At 39.2% G+C, this 16,195-nt stretch overlaps 1 protein-coding gene across 5 annotated transcripts in view; it reads right to left on the bottom strand.

Annotated features, from left to right (window-relative positions):
* Window positions 1-215: 215 nt before the first annotated feature.
* The window catches only part of LOC112554796 (histone demethylase UTY-like), an 82,902-nt gene continuing 66,922 nt past the window's right edge, over window positions 216-16,195 (bottom strand). For all 5 annotated transcript variants that reach the window (XM_025222837.1, XM_025222839.1, XM_025222838.1 and 2 more), the window contains 21 exons: window positions 15,901-16,027; window positions 15,272-15,370; window positions 14,676-14,933; window positions 14,219-14,309; window positions 13,532-13,645; window positions 13,300-13,413; window positions 12,949-13,047; window positions 12,419-12,476; window positions 11,293-12,171; window positions 10,854-10,975; window positions 10,337-10,436; window positions 9,857-9,927; window positions 9,598-9,729; window positions 9,066-9,148; window positions 8,476-8,681; window positions 8,221-8,335; window positions 7,779-7,923; window positions 7,183-7,367; window positions 6,755-6,881; window positions 6,165-6,332; window positions 216-5,810 (listed from right to left, as the gene is read on the bottom strand). In XM_025222837.1, the coding sequence (XP_025078622.1) occupies window positions 5,778-5,810; window positions 6,165-6,332; window positions 6,755-6,881; window positions 7,183-7,367; window positions 7,779-7,923; window positions 8,221-8,335; window positions 8,476-8,681; window positions 9,066-9,148; window positions 9,598-9,729; window positions 9,857-9,927; window positions 10,337-10,436; window positions 10,854-10,975; window positions 11,293-12,171; window positions 12,419-12,476; window positions 12,949-13,047; window positions 13,300-13,413; window positions 13,532-13,645; window positions 14,219-14,309; window positions 14,676-14,933; window positions 15,272-15,370; window positions 15,901-16,027 (3,326 nt within the window). In that variant the 3' untranslated portion in view covers window positions 216-5,777. The remainder of the gene's footprint in view (window positions 5,811-6,164; window positions 6,333-6,754; window positions 6,882-7,182; window positions 7,368-7,778; window positions 7,924-8,220; window positions 8,336-8,475; window positions 8,682-9,065; window positions 9,149-9,597; window positions 9,730-9,856; window positions 9,928-10,336; window positions 10,437-10,853; window positions 10,976-11,292; window positions 12,172-12,418; window positions 12,477-12,948; window positions 13,048-13,299; window positions 13,414-13,531; window positions 13,646-14,218; window positions 14,310-14,675; window positions 14,934-15,271; window positions 15,371-15,900; window positions 16,028-16,195) is intronic.

Below are 16,195 nucleotides of genomic sequence, written 5' to 3'. Positions count from 1 at the left end.
GAGCATTCTTCTGAATGGATACCTGCGCATTACAAATCGACATCATCATCATCATAGCGTGCCGACCGCTGCCTTGTATTCCGTTTTTAACGACATTTTTGGTTACCAGCAACAAATAATCATTTTTTTCTCGCTTTAACTGTTTCAACATACAATCACGCGCAAAGTCACATACTTTCAAACATATGCTCATCAATTAAAAAAAAAAACTAAGGTTTGTTCTGAGAAAGATAAATTTTTATTGGCCACAACAGAATGGACATCTCGTCAGGGCGACAACCTAACCACATAAAATAATAAGATTTAGAGATGATGTTGACCCCCCCTACCCACAAAAAACAAACAAAAACCACTGTGACTGAATGCAATAATGGCATTGGGGAAAAAAGTATCACCTGAGCCAATATAATGATGGCACAGGTAGTAAAACATGCCATAATATTGGTTACAGGCAATCCACCATACAAAAATCGTTTAAATTGGTTCATTATTTACCATCACCTATCACCTCTTCCACTACTGTGGGTCAGATAATCTTTTCTTGAAAAATCTGAGAGCATAATACAGGGATTTTAGCAAGATTTCAATCCTGCCATCTTACATTACCAAAACTTATAAAACATTAACATCGAGTAAAACAATACTCAAATCAAGTTATAGAAAAAATCCCCATTCAATCCCCTTGAGAAAAACAGAAAACATCAAGGTTTTAACTTAATATTCCTTCAACTTTTGTACTAAAAAAATTGTGTGATACATCTTGTAAGTAAAATGTTGGAGCCAGGTTTCTCCACACAGCCTCATTTTTATTCAATCCCCCTGCTCTCTGTTTAAAAAAAAAAAAATCAACCACGCAAACACACACACATAAAATAAGGCATCATTACAGAAAAATCACTTTCTCACAAGCAAAAAAAAAAAAAAAAAATCAGACTGTGAAACGTACTGGTTCTGTGTACATACAAGACTCACGGCACAAAGAAACTAAACAAAAGTGATATAACCGAAGGATGAATTTTATTGGCAGAGAGGTAGATCTGAGGAAATAACTCGCATACAAGGGGGAAAAAAAAAGAAGACAAAATACAAGGGTACATGAAAGATCGATCTATTCTGTGCACACAAAACCTAAGCATTATGTACAGCACATCACTGCCTGGGAAGCCAAGCTCACATCACGGAACCATGGGCTGTTGACCCAGGTCCAGACTTGGCTCTATGTACATCGCGTCACTGCCTCTTCTGTTCATACCCACAAAATCTTAGCAGGGGACTTCTAGGGAACCTCTCCTGCGATACCAACTAGTTAGTATGTTTCTGCACACTTCCACACACGCACCCCTCTTCTGCAGCCCTAGTGACTACAACGGAGCCAATTTACCATTCACAAACAGTACTGCAGCCACAACAAACATGTAATGTTCTTAACAAATACATAAACTTTTTACCCACATGACTGCAAACATTGTAACAAATCTGTTCTCTGTGGACATCTGACATCACCAGAAGATGCTATGTTCTTCAGGACTTTTACGCAAAACAATATAAAATATACTTTATTATTACTGCAGCCATGAAGGAAGTACCTTTTTTTCATCTGAAAACCTCTTCAATTCATCCACCTTCCTCTCGGAACATTTAAACTTTCTCTTGCTCCACACACACGCTAATCACTCTCTAAATGTTTTCTTTCATAAAACTCGGCTCTTCCAACTACAGTGGTATGCTACACACTCCACACACTATGACAGAACACTTTGGTACAGAGTAGACTGCACATATATACACGTTATATATACATATATACACGAGTCAGTAAACATGGGAACAAAAATATGCATCCAATAACAAACAGCACAAGATCAGTTATCAGAGAGTAGAGACACAAACATTCAAGTTATGTAATCAGTAGTGGGGAAGAAAAGCAAATACTCCCTCCCCACTGGAAAAAAAAAAAACATTTTGTGAACAGAGGCAAGCTATGAAGACAGACTCCATCGGTGTGCTGTCAAAAGCAACCTACCATTTTCTGCTTCCACCACAACCTTGTTTGGTGTGCATTATCACTGTGCGCTATGTCAATGTCCTTCCTCCTTGCTGAATGATTATTTATCATAAGTTCAAGTTATCTAGACAATTTTTATGCTGAAATATTCTAATCATGAAACGTCCCGAATATGGAAAAATGAGATAATCAGCATAGGTGATGTCTCTGTTCACATGATTATAATAATTACAACATGATGACAGCAAGATTGCTTGATTCAATTAACAGTCCACAGCTTTATATAGTAACCTATTACAGGTACACGAAATACAAACGATGACACGTGAAGCAAGTGAAAAGCAGTTTTACTGAGATCAGTTTCGTGGAATTTCTTGATGTAGAATCAATGCTGGGTCCCACAAAAGGGATGGGATAAATAAATAGAAACTGACAAACTTCCACAATTTCTATTTCCAGTTTGGACAAGCAACAGATAATGTCTTTCCAGTTACTCTATGGTGACAGCCAAGAAATCCTTAACATAATGGCTTTCGAAATATGAAGAGGTCCACAGCAACGAGCCTGGCCTGGCCAAAATGTGGAGATTGTAAGCCCACAGATTTCAACAAACTTTTTCTTCATCCAGCCAGTAGAAGGGAACAACTCTCAGCCATCTTTGGGACATCATGCAAGATTATCAAGTTCCACCTGTAGGACTTTCATCTGCCAAGTGAGATTGTTAAAGTCCATTCCTGATTTCCAACTCTTGCCTCCTTTTTTTTATGATCAATACCAAGGCTCTCCGTTTCTTTACCCAAGCTCTATGTTCTGTGTACTCTAGTTGTCAATGTCTGTATGATTAAGACTCAAGCTTATGTTCCATACAGCTAGCTTATCTTCATGAACAAGACCTGGGGCTGTGTGCATGAGGAGAACAGCCTAACAGCTCACAAGTATTGTCAAACTCATGAGTATTACTCCCATCACAGGCATCATTTCACCATCTGTTATCACATTATCATTTTAACCAGTTTGCTGACTCCTTGGAACCAAAACCTAAACTATTTTCTGTCATGTCACAGCCGGAACCACAGGGCACCAAGAGTAACATAGCACCTGCATTGGGTCATGGACCCGATACACTATGGTAGAAATCTTACACGTCTTAATACAAATGAGGTTGACAACAAAGTTGGATGACATCTACAGAGATAAATGCAACTCACCACACAGATGAGTAACATTTTAATTGTGCATTATAAATACTTTTTCCATGAGCACTACTCCTAGGCATAGCATACTTGATGAAATCAGCCTCATTTGCCCCCTTTCCATTCCTTCTAACAGAACTAGCTAGGCTTTGTGTCAAGTGCTCACAGCATCCTCATATAGGCATGATTATGTGCTCTGTAATTTTTAGTTATTGTTGATACAAAATCAGATCACAAATTTACCTTCTGAACCACTGAAGACTAAACACACCCATGAACCTGCTAAAACTCTGGCGACAATTATCTGATGATGTCTTTTCCAGTCAGGAGCAACACACACAGGTACTTCCAGTATTTGTGTCACCATAAAAAAAGTACCAAACTGGCAATCATCAATGTCACAAACTAGCTACTAAATCCTTTTCTTCTTGTAGGAAAATAGTTCTATTTGAGTCTGCAAGGCTAGATACAAACTCTTGTGGGTTTATGCCATGCCTTGGTGACTATCTTTCACAGTGACAAAACAGTGAGTGTGAAGACACTGAAAAAAAGTGTCTTTAGCAGTTCAGTCCAACATTCAGTATCAAAAATGTAAAAACATTGTACTAATTTGAAAACATTGTTTTACATCAGTCTTTATTACTGTCTATAAATAGAAAATTTTCACATGAAACATACAATCATAAATTGTTTCGATGTTAAATGAGGTGGGTTTTCAAAGACCTAAACTAGAGCCTTGAGCCATTTTGCGCTGAACTCTGATCCTTCTTTTGTTACACATATCTTCACCAAGGTGACAGGCTCCCCCCACCCACTACATCTGGTTTGCTTGAAAACCCCTTCCATTCTAATCACACTGTCACCTGATTCCTGACATACACTTTTAGTTTATTGATATCATGCTTTTGAAATCACAGTCAGAGTTGAAACCAAGTCTGTACCACAAAAGAAGAGTGAAAATGCACATTTTGTTTTCCAAAGTCAAGCATATACAGATTACCATTTAACTTACAAGTGCAAACCTGCAAGGGGGAAGGAAAAAGAATTAATAGTTTTTTAAAGATATGATGTAAAGGATGAAATGGTTGTGATTATCCAATAAGTTAATTTTATGGCTGCCATGAGACAGAAGAGAAAATTACATGCACTACACCCTGGATCCAAACACTTTTCAGATAAAGAGGCACAAAAAATCAACATGGTCTTTTGTGTGGTTTTTCTTTTAGTTTCATATCTCTTGATTTTCAGTTGACTTACTCTCTCCACCTCTCTTCTCACGAGCAGGGTATTGAAAAAAAGAAATTGTCTGCAGAGTAAATCTCTTTCCCCCCTATATAAGAGGGGAGAAAAAACCCTTTTTATTGCTGCCATTTCACCATTGATAAAACTGAAAATAATCTAAGTGGCTTTAAATATCTTCACTAAATTCAGAATCTGAGGCAGAGAATCAAACACTCCATGATTTCGTCCTGACCCCTGGTACATTCATTACAATGGTATGTGATAATGTTCATGATGTTTACGATCTTCACTGGCCAACAGCGGCACAAAATAAAATCCAAAAATTTTTTTAAAATGCGATGATATTGGCAGTTATGTCCCGTTGCATAGATGCGCCAGTACTGGCCATGCGTTGCTGCACATCGTTAAGCATGATGCTGTAGCTTGTGAGGTTCACAGTGACAAACTTGTCGACATGAATGACAATAAATAATACAGCGACTGGATGATGCCATTTCTTCTTCAGTGCTGATGTTAATTCGGTGGCTGCATCGATGTAAGGCAGAGTTTGGCTTATTATTCTGCTGGCAAGGTGACTCAAGGCATTGAGCTGACGCCAAGGTGTACAGTTGAATCTTTGGGTACCGTAAGCCACATTCTTCACCTGATGGAAACTGTAAATGTTGGTGAAGGCAACAGATGAAAATACTGAAGATAAAATTAAGCAGTTTGTTCCTGATGACATTGGAAGCTGACCATTTAAGACACAAATGCAGAAACGGTCCACTTTCTGCTGGTGGTAAAACAAGTGAGCATCTCTTCAGCTGGTGGAGGTAGAAGCTGCCATAGTTTTAACAGATATATGCTGATGGAATAAGTCGCATATCACACTTATATTATATATGTGCTGATGACTCGCAATATCACATTGGAATGAAGTTTGATTGGAACTTTGCCCTGATCTGAGACCACAGAAATATTCTCAAATCAAATAATTAAGGTTAAAGTCTACAGGCACAGTTCTTCAGAGTAGCAAACAAATGTTTTTGCAGTGAATGCTGTGTTTGTCTGCCATATGAAGGCGCTGACCAAAATATCACACCAAGTCTAACAATATCTTCACCGACTTTTGACTTTTGACAGTCTGTGTAAATAACTCCAGTGTACTAACTGCACAAATGAAAAGCAAACAAGTGTCCAGGCTGTGAGAATGAGCATGATCAGGGTAAAGGATGTGCTCCTCCATGTCTGCTGTAAATGCTGATATCCCTTCACTTTGCAAAGGTCAGCTGGTCAGCTGACAGGGGAGACCACCTCCAGTGGTCCCGTGTCACAAAGGCATGCTTGACAGATTGACATCATGAACTGAGGAGGTAACTGTGAGGTTGAGGCTGCAACATCATCAGTTTTCCATAATTGTGTGTGTGGAATATATCAACATGCATTTCTTTATCATCAATGTACCCTTCATACCCCTAGACCTGCACAAAAGCTCTTAAATATTTCTCTGATCCAATAGCAGTTTTCTGCTACTTGCTGCTTTTGTATCTTGATCACATTATAGTGTTTGCTATTTCATTGGTTCTGCTCTTTACTGCATGTTTATGAAAAAAAAATGGATTAGATATCAGCCATTATAGCTGTCACTCAATGTCACTACAAAAATATACTAGCAAAAATGTTCCTGTGTATACATGCTCGTGCTGAAGTGATCAGTAGGTTAGGGATCATCATGCAGTACGCACCTGGTACATAATGAAGTTATCATAGAGATCAATCAGCTCTGACAACTTGTACTGCATCAATACAATAAAATTGTCAAGCTTGCCGGACATCTTCAAGGCGCAGTTTTGACAAAATACCAAAAACTGTTCATCTTTTCTCTTCAGAAACATCAAGCAGAAGGTTTCCATCTGTAAATAAAATGTAAATAAATTTAAATATTTCTGACAGCTTTTTTCTCTGATGGGACAGCAACATATAATAATGATTTGCCATCTGACCTATCTATAAATCCCCTCATCATCACAAACATTTAGATGTCAATGTCTACACTGCTGATATGGGAGCAGGTCAGTCCATTCACATCTCTTTATGACCACTGACAATGCTGTACATGCATACTGTATTCTGTATTAGTATTATGCATGCATGTTGTACACATTTATCCTTTTTTCTAACTTGATTTTTACAAATTTTTAATTTTGATTAGTCCCAGTATTGATACTTTATTTGTATCTTTTTTTTTGTAACTAAATGAATTTAGTGAATACCAAGGCAATTTACTGATTGTCAACGCCACATTCTCTTTTAGTTAAAATAGGAGGACTCTCACCTCACAGTCTTCACAGTAGTATGCATCTTCATTCTCCACACGACCCTGAAACTTGATCTCCTTTCCTAGATCCTCCACAAGGTCAAGGGTCATGCGGATCTGACGTAATGATCTCATCAGAACAAACCTGTGAAGAAAACTTTCTGTCAGTGCTAAAGGAAGGGCAAGTTAACTGATATTAGCTATTCTAGACAAACTTTTTGTCAGCCCCCAATGGATCTCTAACACTCCGCTGACAGACAAAAATGGAAGTTTTTAGAGGACGCCTTATGTATCACCTAGGTCCAAAGTTTGTGAAGGATCATCATCTGGACTGTTTTGTACATGATCATAGTATCTGATACTAGAGAAGATAGGGATAAATAAATGAAGTTAGCATGCCAAAACAAATCCTATTTCTTGGATGACCAAAGTTCTGTCATACTCACTTGATCTGATCATACAACATTGAGTCACTGATGCGTATATTTCTGGCAATGTTCCAAGACAAGTGCACCATAGGAACAATAGATTTGTACACCTTGAGCTTGTTCCACTCATAACGTTCAATGGCTAGCTTGTACTGGTTGTAAGTCAAGGGCCCCACATTCCAGGCTATGTTATTGCACCAGCCCTGCACAAGTACAGGACATTTACAATTCAGGTCATCCCTGCTTCTTGCAAAATTTTCACCAACATTCAGTCTTTCATGTTATCTATCAAGGTTCAATGTGTATTTTACACAGGTGGCTAATTAAAGACAGTACCAAAAAAATCAGACTTTCAGCTTGACAAGCTATTCTTGCAAGTCTTGGCTTGAAGTCTAGTTCACTTTTTACATTCAAACTTAGTAAAATATTTAACATTAAACAGCTATTTACACTCATTATTAACATGACATTGCAACTTATCAAGAGAATTTGCATTCAATATTATTTTCGATCACAAAACACCAACAATTACAATATTAAGCAAACACAAGTTACTGAACAAAGGTTAGTGCCTTTTTTTTAAAAAAAAACAAACCCCAAAACAAACTACTTACAATAGCCTGCACCCAGTGAACTGTGCCAGCACCGATCCACACCAGGTCACCTGGCTTTTGGATGAAACGATACACTGGCACGTTGTGTTCATACAAGTCCTCCAGCACCGGCCACCAAGAACCAGTCAAATAGTCAACACCATTCCTAGACACAAAGTAGACTTGATTATACAAGAAGCTTGGCCTTGATTAAACATTTTACAAGGGTGACTGGAGTATTTACACAGCATCTAACCAACATTCAATAATCCAAGCTGATCACATCCAATATATACTACTATTTCCAAGCTTTCATTTTGAAAAAAAAAAAAAAACCAGTTAATTGGAAAAAAACAGCTTGAGTAAGAGAGAAACAGTGCAACTGGGACATGCTGTGAGAGGACAGACATGGTGTGAACACAGAGAGAAGTTGTTTGAGACTGAGAAATGCAGCAGCTCTCACTTTTCGCACAGATTATCAATGATTCCCCAGTAAGCATCAGGCACAGCAAACCACTCGCAATCCCCTGGTCCGATGTTGATGTTGACAGAGCAAAAGTTGTTGTTCTCCTGATGACCTGTCAACACATTGTCACTAAATTTATAATGATGCAGGAAGAAAAAAGTAAACAAAATTTTCATCTTTATATTATATTGGAATTTCAGCAAGCACTTTTGTTTCAGATATTTATTTTTCAAGTGAAGAGATGTGAGCTACCTGGCGTGCGAGAGCCTGGCACTTTCATGTACAGCTGCACAGTGTTCATGCCCAGGATCTTGTGGCCCACATGACTTAGCATGTTGCTGCCTGACACTACGCGAGTGAATGCTGGGAGTTTAGTCAGTTCTGCCAGTTGGTTCTTCCACCGATCGTTGTCTGACAAATCCACATTTGTGCCAAACCTGATCATCTTGGGCTTCTTTCTGTAACGAAGATTGGGGATCCCATGTTAGTAGTGATTATGGTTTTATCACAACAAGTTAATTTTTGTTAAAACAGATTTTAAAAAATTTTACCTTTTCCACCCTTATTCAAATTCTTTTTCACTTATTTTCCAAAAGTAACCCCCGTGCACCCCTATGTTCCACTAGAGGCAATTATGAACAAGAAGAACCCACACACACAATGCTAATTACTTGTGTCTATTTACATCACTTCTATTCCTTTTGAAAGCATGCATTCACCCCTCAAATAAAAAAAAAAAAACAAAAAAACTTCTCATTTCCACTATTGACAATTATGTCATATTAGTAAGCCCACTGTATCTCTGGTAAGAAGGATTGTAATCTTTCTTGAAAACAACTCACCTTTTTGAAGTGTTAGAGGAATTGGAATCGCTGTCAGACTCTTTCTCAGGCTTCTGATTGCCCCTGGCTTTCTCCTGTTCCTCCTGCACATATGTATAGAGGTGAAAACCAGATTCTTTCCTCTAGTTCGTTTCTACAGTGTCAGGCTCACTGCATGATGCTGTTCTTATGTGCAACATAATTTCAGAGCATATCAAGCATTCAAAGCTTATCTATTACTTCTCTGGACTATGGATTGTCCCTACAATGTTTATTGATGCCAAGAACTGAAATCTAAGTGTTTTACAAAAAGAAAAGTTACGTTACAAGAGAAATTTTTATGTCTTCCATGTCAATTTTGCAGAAATATTTTTCACAGAAGTTTATATTTTCAGGAGCTGTGTAACCAACAGTTGTACTGTTTCTGGTAACTTATATTTTACAAAAACTGACTAAGATACATATCAGGGAAAATTACTTTCTTTAGTTGCAACTTTAGTAAGTGGCCGAACTGATGTAACAGGGAGGTAGTCCAGTATCCACAATAGCATACCTTAAGACTCTCTTGAAAAGATGTGGCTTGATACTGAGCATATCTGGTAACGGAACTTTTTCCACGACTACTAAAACATGGCCACTGTGGACGGCCATTGTTGTCAAGGTTTTCGTCTGGTGCCTGCTGTTTCTGAAAAACCATAAGAAAAAAAAAATGAAACTCCAATTCAAGAAACTAGTAATTAATGCATCTCATTTTGTACAACAATGAAACATTCTGGTAAACATAAATTTTCCATTTTTTTTTCATTCCTTACCTGTGTCCTGACCTCCACTTCATGATCAGGGTTGGCCTCCACCAAAGTTTTTGTAGAAAAGAGGCCAAGGTCTGAAACATCAAAGTGTTAATTTTAGCTGATTCTGCGTTGGGATCAGTGTATGATCACTGGAGTGTTATTTTTAGCTTTCATCTCTGTTTCTATATTATAGTCAACAGATGACTTTTTGAGTGCACACAAAGTTAACAATAGTGTCATAGCTTTAGCCTACATATTTCCCGTTCATCTATACCAGAGAATTGGCAAATAAACAAACACCAGCATCAATATTATATCAAGCCATTGTTTATAAATTCTGAAAATTTCTGTGAAACTTTTCCTTTTCCACAATTTGAAATAAACATCCTGTAGTTGTTCAAACATTATGTTCATTGTTTTATTTTTTAACCATTTACTTTCCAGAAAGATTACTACTGACAAGTAAACTGACTGCAAGCAGGCACAGGATGAATGGCTTACCTAGCTTGAGAGCTGCGGCCATGCCCCGAATAACAACAACAGGCTGCGAGTGGCAGAACTGCTGAAGTTCAGCAGAAAATGCATCTTTCTTGCTCTCCAGCTAAACCACACACACACACAAAATTAATAAAACAACTTACTTTTAGACACCTTAAATGATCTTTACACAATGCTCTGTAAACTAAATTTAAGTCCCTGGGCCACACAATATATATCCTTATATAGAGTACCATGTTTGTTTATTTTTATATCTATTATAGCAGTATAAATAAAAGAAGCCTCTCACTACCATGGCTGCTGTCATATGCACAACCATAGATAAGGCTTAAATAATATTTAGATTGCTGATAGGATTGTTAGCAGCCCTCAACTACCACCATTTTTACATATCGTTGCTGAGCTGTAAGGCCACCTAGGCTAGTGAATAAAAAAGATTGTCCCTCACTATAGACTAGGGGTCTATAGTCAGGAGGATTCAGAAGGGATAGCAGAGTGCAGTATGAAGCTAAATACTTACATAAACACTGGGAGTAGGGGGATTGAGGCTATCTTTAGATAAGGGTGGATGTGGTGGACTTGGAGGAAAAGGTGGTGGAAGGTTATCCCCCAACATGCTGATGGTATTTTTGTGCAGAAGACCTTAAACAAAAAATCACATCAATTTTTTAAATCATGATCTTTGACTTCTGCCTCACAGTACAGGAAAAAAAAAGTTATTGACAAAGGATTTAGAATTGCTGTGTGATTCTCCATTTTTACACAGAAAACAGTGGTTAATATTTTTTCCTCTCCTATAATAGCAAAGTATATCAGTGTTAATGCATATGAAAGAAATTTAAACAACTGACCTTGTTTAAAATGATAAATCTTTTGTTGAGACTAAATTTCAAAAGATGAGGTCTTAAAAAAAGCCTTCCACATGCGATCTGAAGACAGGCTAATGCAAATAAGCTTACCAAGTCCTTTTGATGCATCCAGAATCTCCTGGGCCATCATTTTGATGCTGAGTTCTCTTGGTCGCTTTGCCTTGGCCTCTTGGTGTTTGCTGCTGCATTCGTGAGCAAGCTCACAGTCCAAGGGACCTGCAGATGTAGTTGAGGTTGAAGTGGATGCCACAGGGCCAGTGGTTGTGGGTGTTGAGGATGAAGATGATGATGAATCAGAGACAGGGGGTATGTGACTGCGCTTCAAGACAAGGCCGCACTCTCGTGTTTTAGCCACAGTGTACACAGGAGTAGGGCCAGAATCTGGCCACACAGAGGACAAAGTCATAGATTTGCTGCCACCAATGCCCACACTTGATGACGATGAGGTGCTGCCACTTTTGGCATGGTGAGCCATTGCAGAGGGCAAAACCTGAGATGTTCCATGAGCTGTTGCCAAGGCAACAGAGGAAGAGGAATGTAATGAAGAAGAGGCAGTGGAAGAGGGTGTTCCCTGACCTACAGTAAGTTTAGGTACCTTCATAGGAGTGGCGCCACTGCACTGCTGACCAGTGGCTGTTCGGCCCATGCATGCAGCCCCCCATGTACATAGCTGACTGCGCATGTGGCTGCGCATGTCCTCAGCCAGGTAAGCCTCATGCTGTGCCAGGTAGGCACTCAGTTCATCACCACCCACAAACGGACGCTTCACTGCAGCCTCACTACCTCCCAGTGCTGATGATGTATTGCTACCTGAGTAGGCTGGAGGAGGGGGGTAATAACTGGCAGCTGAGGCAGTGGTGGTGGTGGCTGGTGGAATGTGGTGGGGGTAGGTGCCACTCACACTGCTGGCTTGTGAGTGCGGTGCAGGTTGTCCTCTGACTGCAGGTACGTCTGATGAGTGGCCGATACCTGCATTAGAACAAGGAAACCTGACTGCTGAATCATCGTAATTATAAATGTATGCAAACATTAAAACAGAAACATATTAATACCTAACCTCAAAGCACTTAAATGATTGAAGAGAAATGTATGTTAATAAAAGCTACCAATGCATCAGCAGACAGGTGTGTACACGCACAGACCTCTCTCTCTTTCAAATACACACATGTATGCAAACATTTATCTTGTTCTGTCTGACCAATGAGGTGCAGCCTACCTTGGTTAACAGAAGTAACTGAAGACTGAGAATGTGGTGCAGATGGCAGACTTCCTCCCTACATACCACACGTAACAAATAAGCTTATTAAAAATGATTTCTACAAATAAAAAGCAACAGAAATCAGAATCTACTACATGAAGATAAAGTGTGGAGCAATGAAAGAATAGTGAAAAGGAAGAAAGACTATGGCAACAGAAGATCTGGCCAGGACCTTAACTTGCAATGCCAATAGTATAGGACCTTAAACTTGCAATGTTGACATAACAGGATAAGATAAAGAAAAGTAATTTCTAAATACTGAGACCAAGAAAGGAAGCAAAGTATGTCTTAATTGTTCAAGTCTTGTAGAAACAGAAGATTTGCAAAAGCATTTGGTATATATACACTTCTATTAATAAAGTGGTACATTACATGTGAATCACAACAAAGAAAGCCATTGTCTTATAATTCACAAATTTATAACAGTTTGAAAAAAAAATTCAACTCACAGTTCTGACCAACCATCACTTGAGACAAATGAAACATACCTGCTGCTGCTGTTGCTGTCTCTGTGTGTGTTGCTGATACACTGCAAACTGCTGCTGCAACTGGCGCAGCAACTGCTGTTGCTGCTGGTTGAGGTTTGCCTGCAAGTTTCAGGTAAGTGAAACTTAAGATGCCAATGGTTACAGCAGCCAGGAGACTTTTACTGACTTTTATCTTTCCAATTATGGCAACAAGCATGGCTTATCAATGATGCTGTGACTATGACTACAGTGACCATATTACAGTGTTGCAATACTGTATGTCCTAGCTGTCAAAAGACTGGTCTTTGGAGGTACTGGCACAAGCAAATAAATTTGCTGAAATTTCAAGGTGTACTTTGTCAAGAAACTCACTTTGTTGGACAGCAAGTATTGGAGAAGTTGCATTTGCTGAGGTGTCAGGGACTGAGGTGCTGGTGCCTGCTGGGGTGGCAGTGTCAACACCTCTGTCGATTCTTTACCAGATGCCTGTGAAACAGGTAAGAAACATTTCAGTATGGTCAGGTGTGTTTATTCATGCACTTTCTTGCACTGTCACCCCCAACATGCTCTTCTCTCTTGCTTCTCCACGTGAAACACAGCTTACTCGTTTGCGAATTTTCTTCTTTGGCTCTGAGGGAGAAGTCTCTGTGAAGAGTGAGCCTGTCCCTGACTGCCCGATAGACCCTGGCACTGAGATACTGCTACTGCTGCTGCCATTCTGAAAACATCACCAAAGCTGTCATACAATCGCAACTACTATTTTTTCTTTAAGAAAGCATGTCACCAATTGGTAGGTCTTTAAATGAACAGAATGTTGACAAATGACTGTGTCCTGCCAATCTACAATCTTATAGAATGTCACATATGACATCTGGTAAAACAGGTCAGCTGAGCTCTGCTCTTTGCAACTGCTTATTGACTCCATCTCAGGTGAGAAGATTAAAATGTGCACTTTTCACACAATACATGGAAAATTATCTAAGCAGCCTCTTATTTCACTTATATCACTAACCCCTGTTAACTTGTGCCAACTTAATGTTTATCTTGTCACTAGTGCTGACACTTCTCACTGCCTCGATAGTACTTGTGAAACTGTTACTGAGTTTACTAGAGACACACGCAATTTTATTTCAACTAGCTAATCTTCTGGAAACTCAGCTCTCTCTTTGACAGAGAAGCTACTCAAAGGCTCACATCAATGCTAGCTAGAAGAGCACAGAGCAAAGTAAAGAGGGTACGCAGAGAAAAGATCTTACTGAGATTCAAGAAAAAACATCAAGCTGTACTGTACCTGTGCTGGAGCACTTGTGTTTTGCCGTGATGTAAGTTCAGCAGGAATGGGCAGACGCCAGGCCTCTTCTATGCTGGGTAGTGTTCTTGGCCTGTAATATTCAAACAAATTAATTTAGTTTTTCGCAGTTTGTCTCTTCTTCCTTCTTTGACTTTCTAGGATTTCAGAAACAGCGGCTCCGGGATTATTAAAGGACCCCTTTAAAATGAAACATTAAGCCCAAACAACACATTTTCACAGTTTTTTCTGTACTGGCAGAGGTAAATAAACTAAATTTACTAAAATTTCAAGGTGTACTTTTCAAGATGTTTTTTCTGATTATTGTGTGCATGATATACAACAAAATACAGTCCAAAATACTTAATTAGTTTAACGAAACTGAGAACATTTAAATGCTTCTCCTCAAGGTAACATCTAGAGGAAGACTTTATTAGGTCAAACACTTAGGAAGACTCACTTGTTGTGAAGGTTCTGCATGGGGATGTTGTTGAGGTTCTGCTGAAGGAACTTGATCTTGGCTGCTACATTGGCATTCACATCGTCCTTGTTATGTGTAGCATGGAGGTAGCAGGCCAAGGCATCACTGGGCTGGTCACAGGACTCGTACAGGATAGCCAGGTCAGTCCATGCGGCTGTGTGGCTCTTGTCCAGCTGCACAGCGCAGATGTAGGCCTGCAGCGCATCCATAGGCTGATTCTGCTGCTGATACAGCACTCTGTAGAAAGACAGTGAGGATCCTTTGCACATACTGCTGTTCATTGTACTTATCTACAACAGCAAGTCTAATACAATCAATGTACAGATTATTGTACATACATTGCTGACAAATGAAAAATGATTATTTTTTAATCTGAACCTTTTTCTGCATTTTGATTGACTTTATGTCAATGAACCAATGGGTATCAATATGTTGATCACTCCCCCCCCCCCCACCCAAAAAAAAAAGACCACAAACACATATACTGCATAGCAACTATTTTCTTAGTATTACCTCCACCACTGCCCACTCCACATCAACACACACACACAAAAAGTGAAAGATGTCTCACTGACCCTATGGAGCACCAGGTATCAGCATTAGCCTCAGACTTGTCAATAGACTGACGGTATGATACAAAGGCATCGTGTACTTTGCCTTGACTAGAGTAGCACCTGTTTAAGAGCAAAACACCTCATAGTTACCACTCGCTAGTCACAGTACAGCTATACTCACACTAGTCTCTTCACTCATTAGTCATAGTACAGCTACACTTGTCTATCGTTCATGCATTATTTCCCTTCTTTTCAACCTTCAAAATTGTTTGGGGATGTTTTCAAATGCCTTGTGCAGTATAAAATGTTCTAAAAGTGAATTATTGCATATCTAATTTTCTATGTCCACAATTTTATCACGAAGCTTTTTCCATTTAAAAATATTAAAGGCACACAAGTTCAACTGGTCAACATCAGCTGCCCTGCTATTTCTTGTTAGTCTGTGTAACAGAATCAAACTCTCTTTTGAGAGTATCATCCCCCAACCTGCTTATCCATCAAAAACAGTGAGTTTCCTTCCTCCTGCCCACAGCTCTATGGTGATGGTGGTCGTGTTTTTCATACATGTATTAACTATATGTACAGCAGGTTCAAGTATCTCAAACTTTGATTGATATACAGAAAGCTTACCATAAGCTAGTACAACTCACCTGCCTAGCATGTACCATGTCTGGCCGTTGTTGGTGTCGAGCTCCACTGACTTGGTCAGACAGTGAATGGCTCGCTGCTCGTGCTCACCCTTCCCTTTGACCTTTGCACTGTTGTGGTACAGCCAACCTAGTGACACATTGGGGGTGAGAAGGTTCATTAGATTCAGGTATAAGAAAACCTTAAAAAGCTCTTTCAGTGTCCTCATCTTTATGTCGCCACATTTTTCACCCACATTCACTAGACCTTCTGCAGTACTGTGACTGAATGACTATTAGACTACAGATAGTAGTAATC

The sequence above is a fragment of the Pomacea canaliculata genome, linkage group LG14 (genome assembly GCF_003073045.1).
Source record: "Pomacea canaliculata isolate SZHN2017 linkage group LG14, ASM307304v1, whole genome shotgun sequence".
NCBI lineage: Eukaryota > Metazoa > Mollusca > Gastropoda > Architaenioglossa > Ampullariidae > Pomacea > Pomacea canaliculata.
This window is presented reverse-complemented; position numbering and strand designations above follow the sequence as displayed.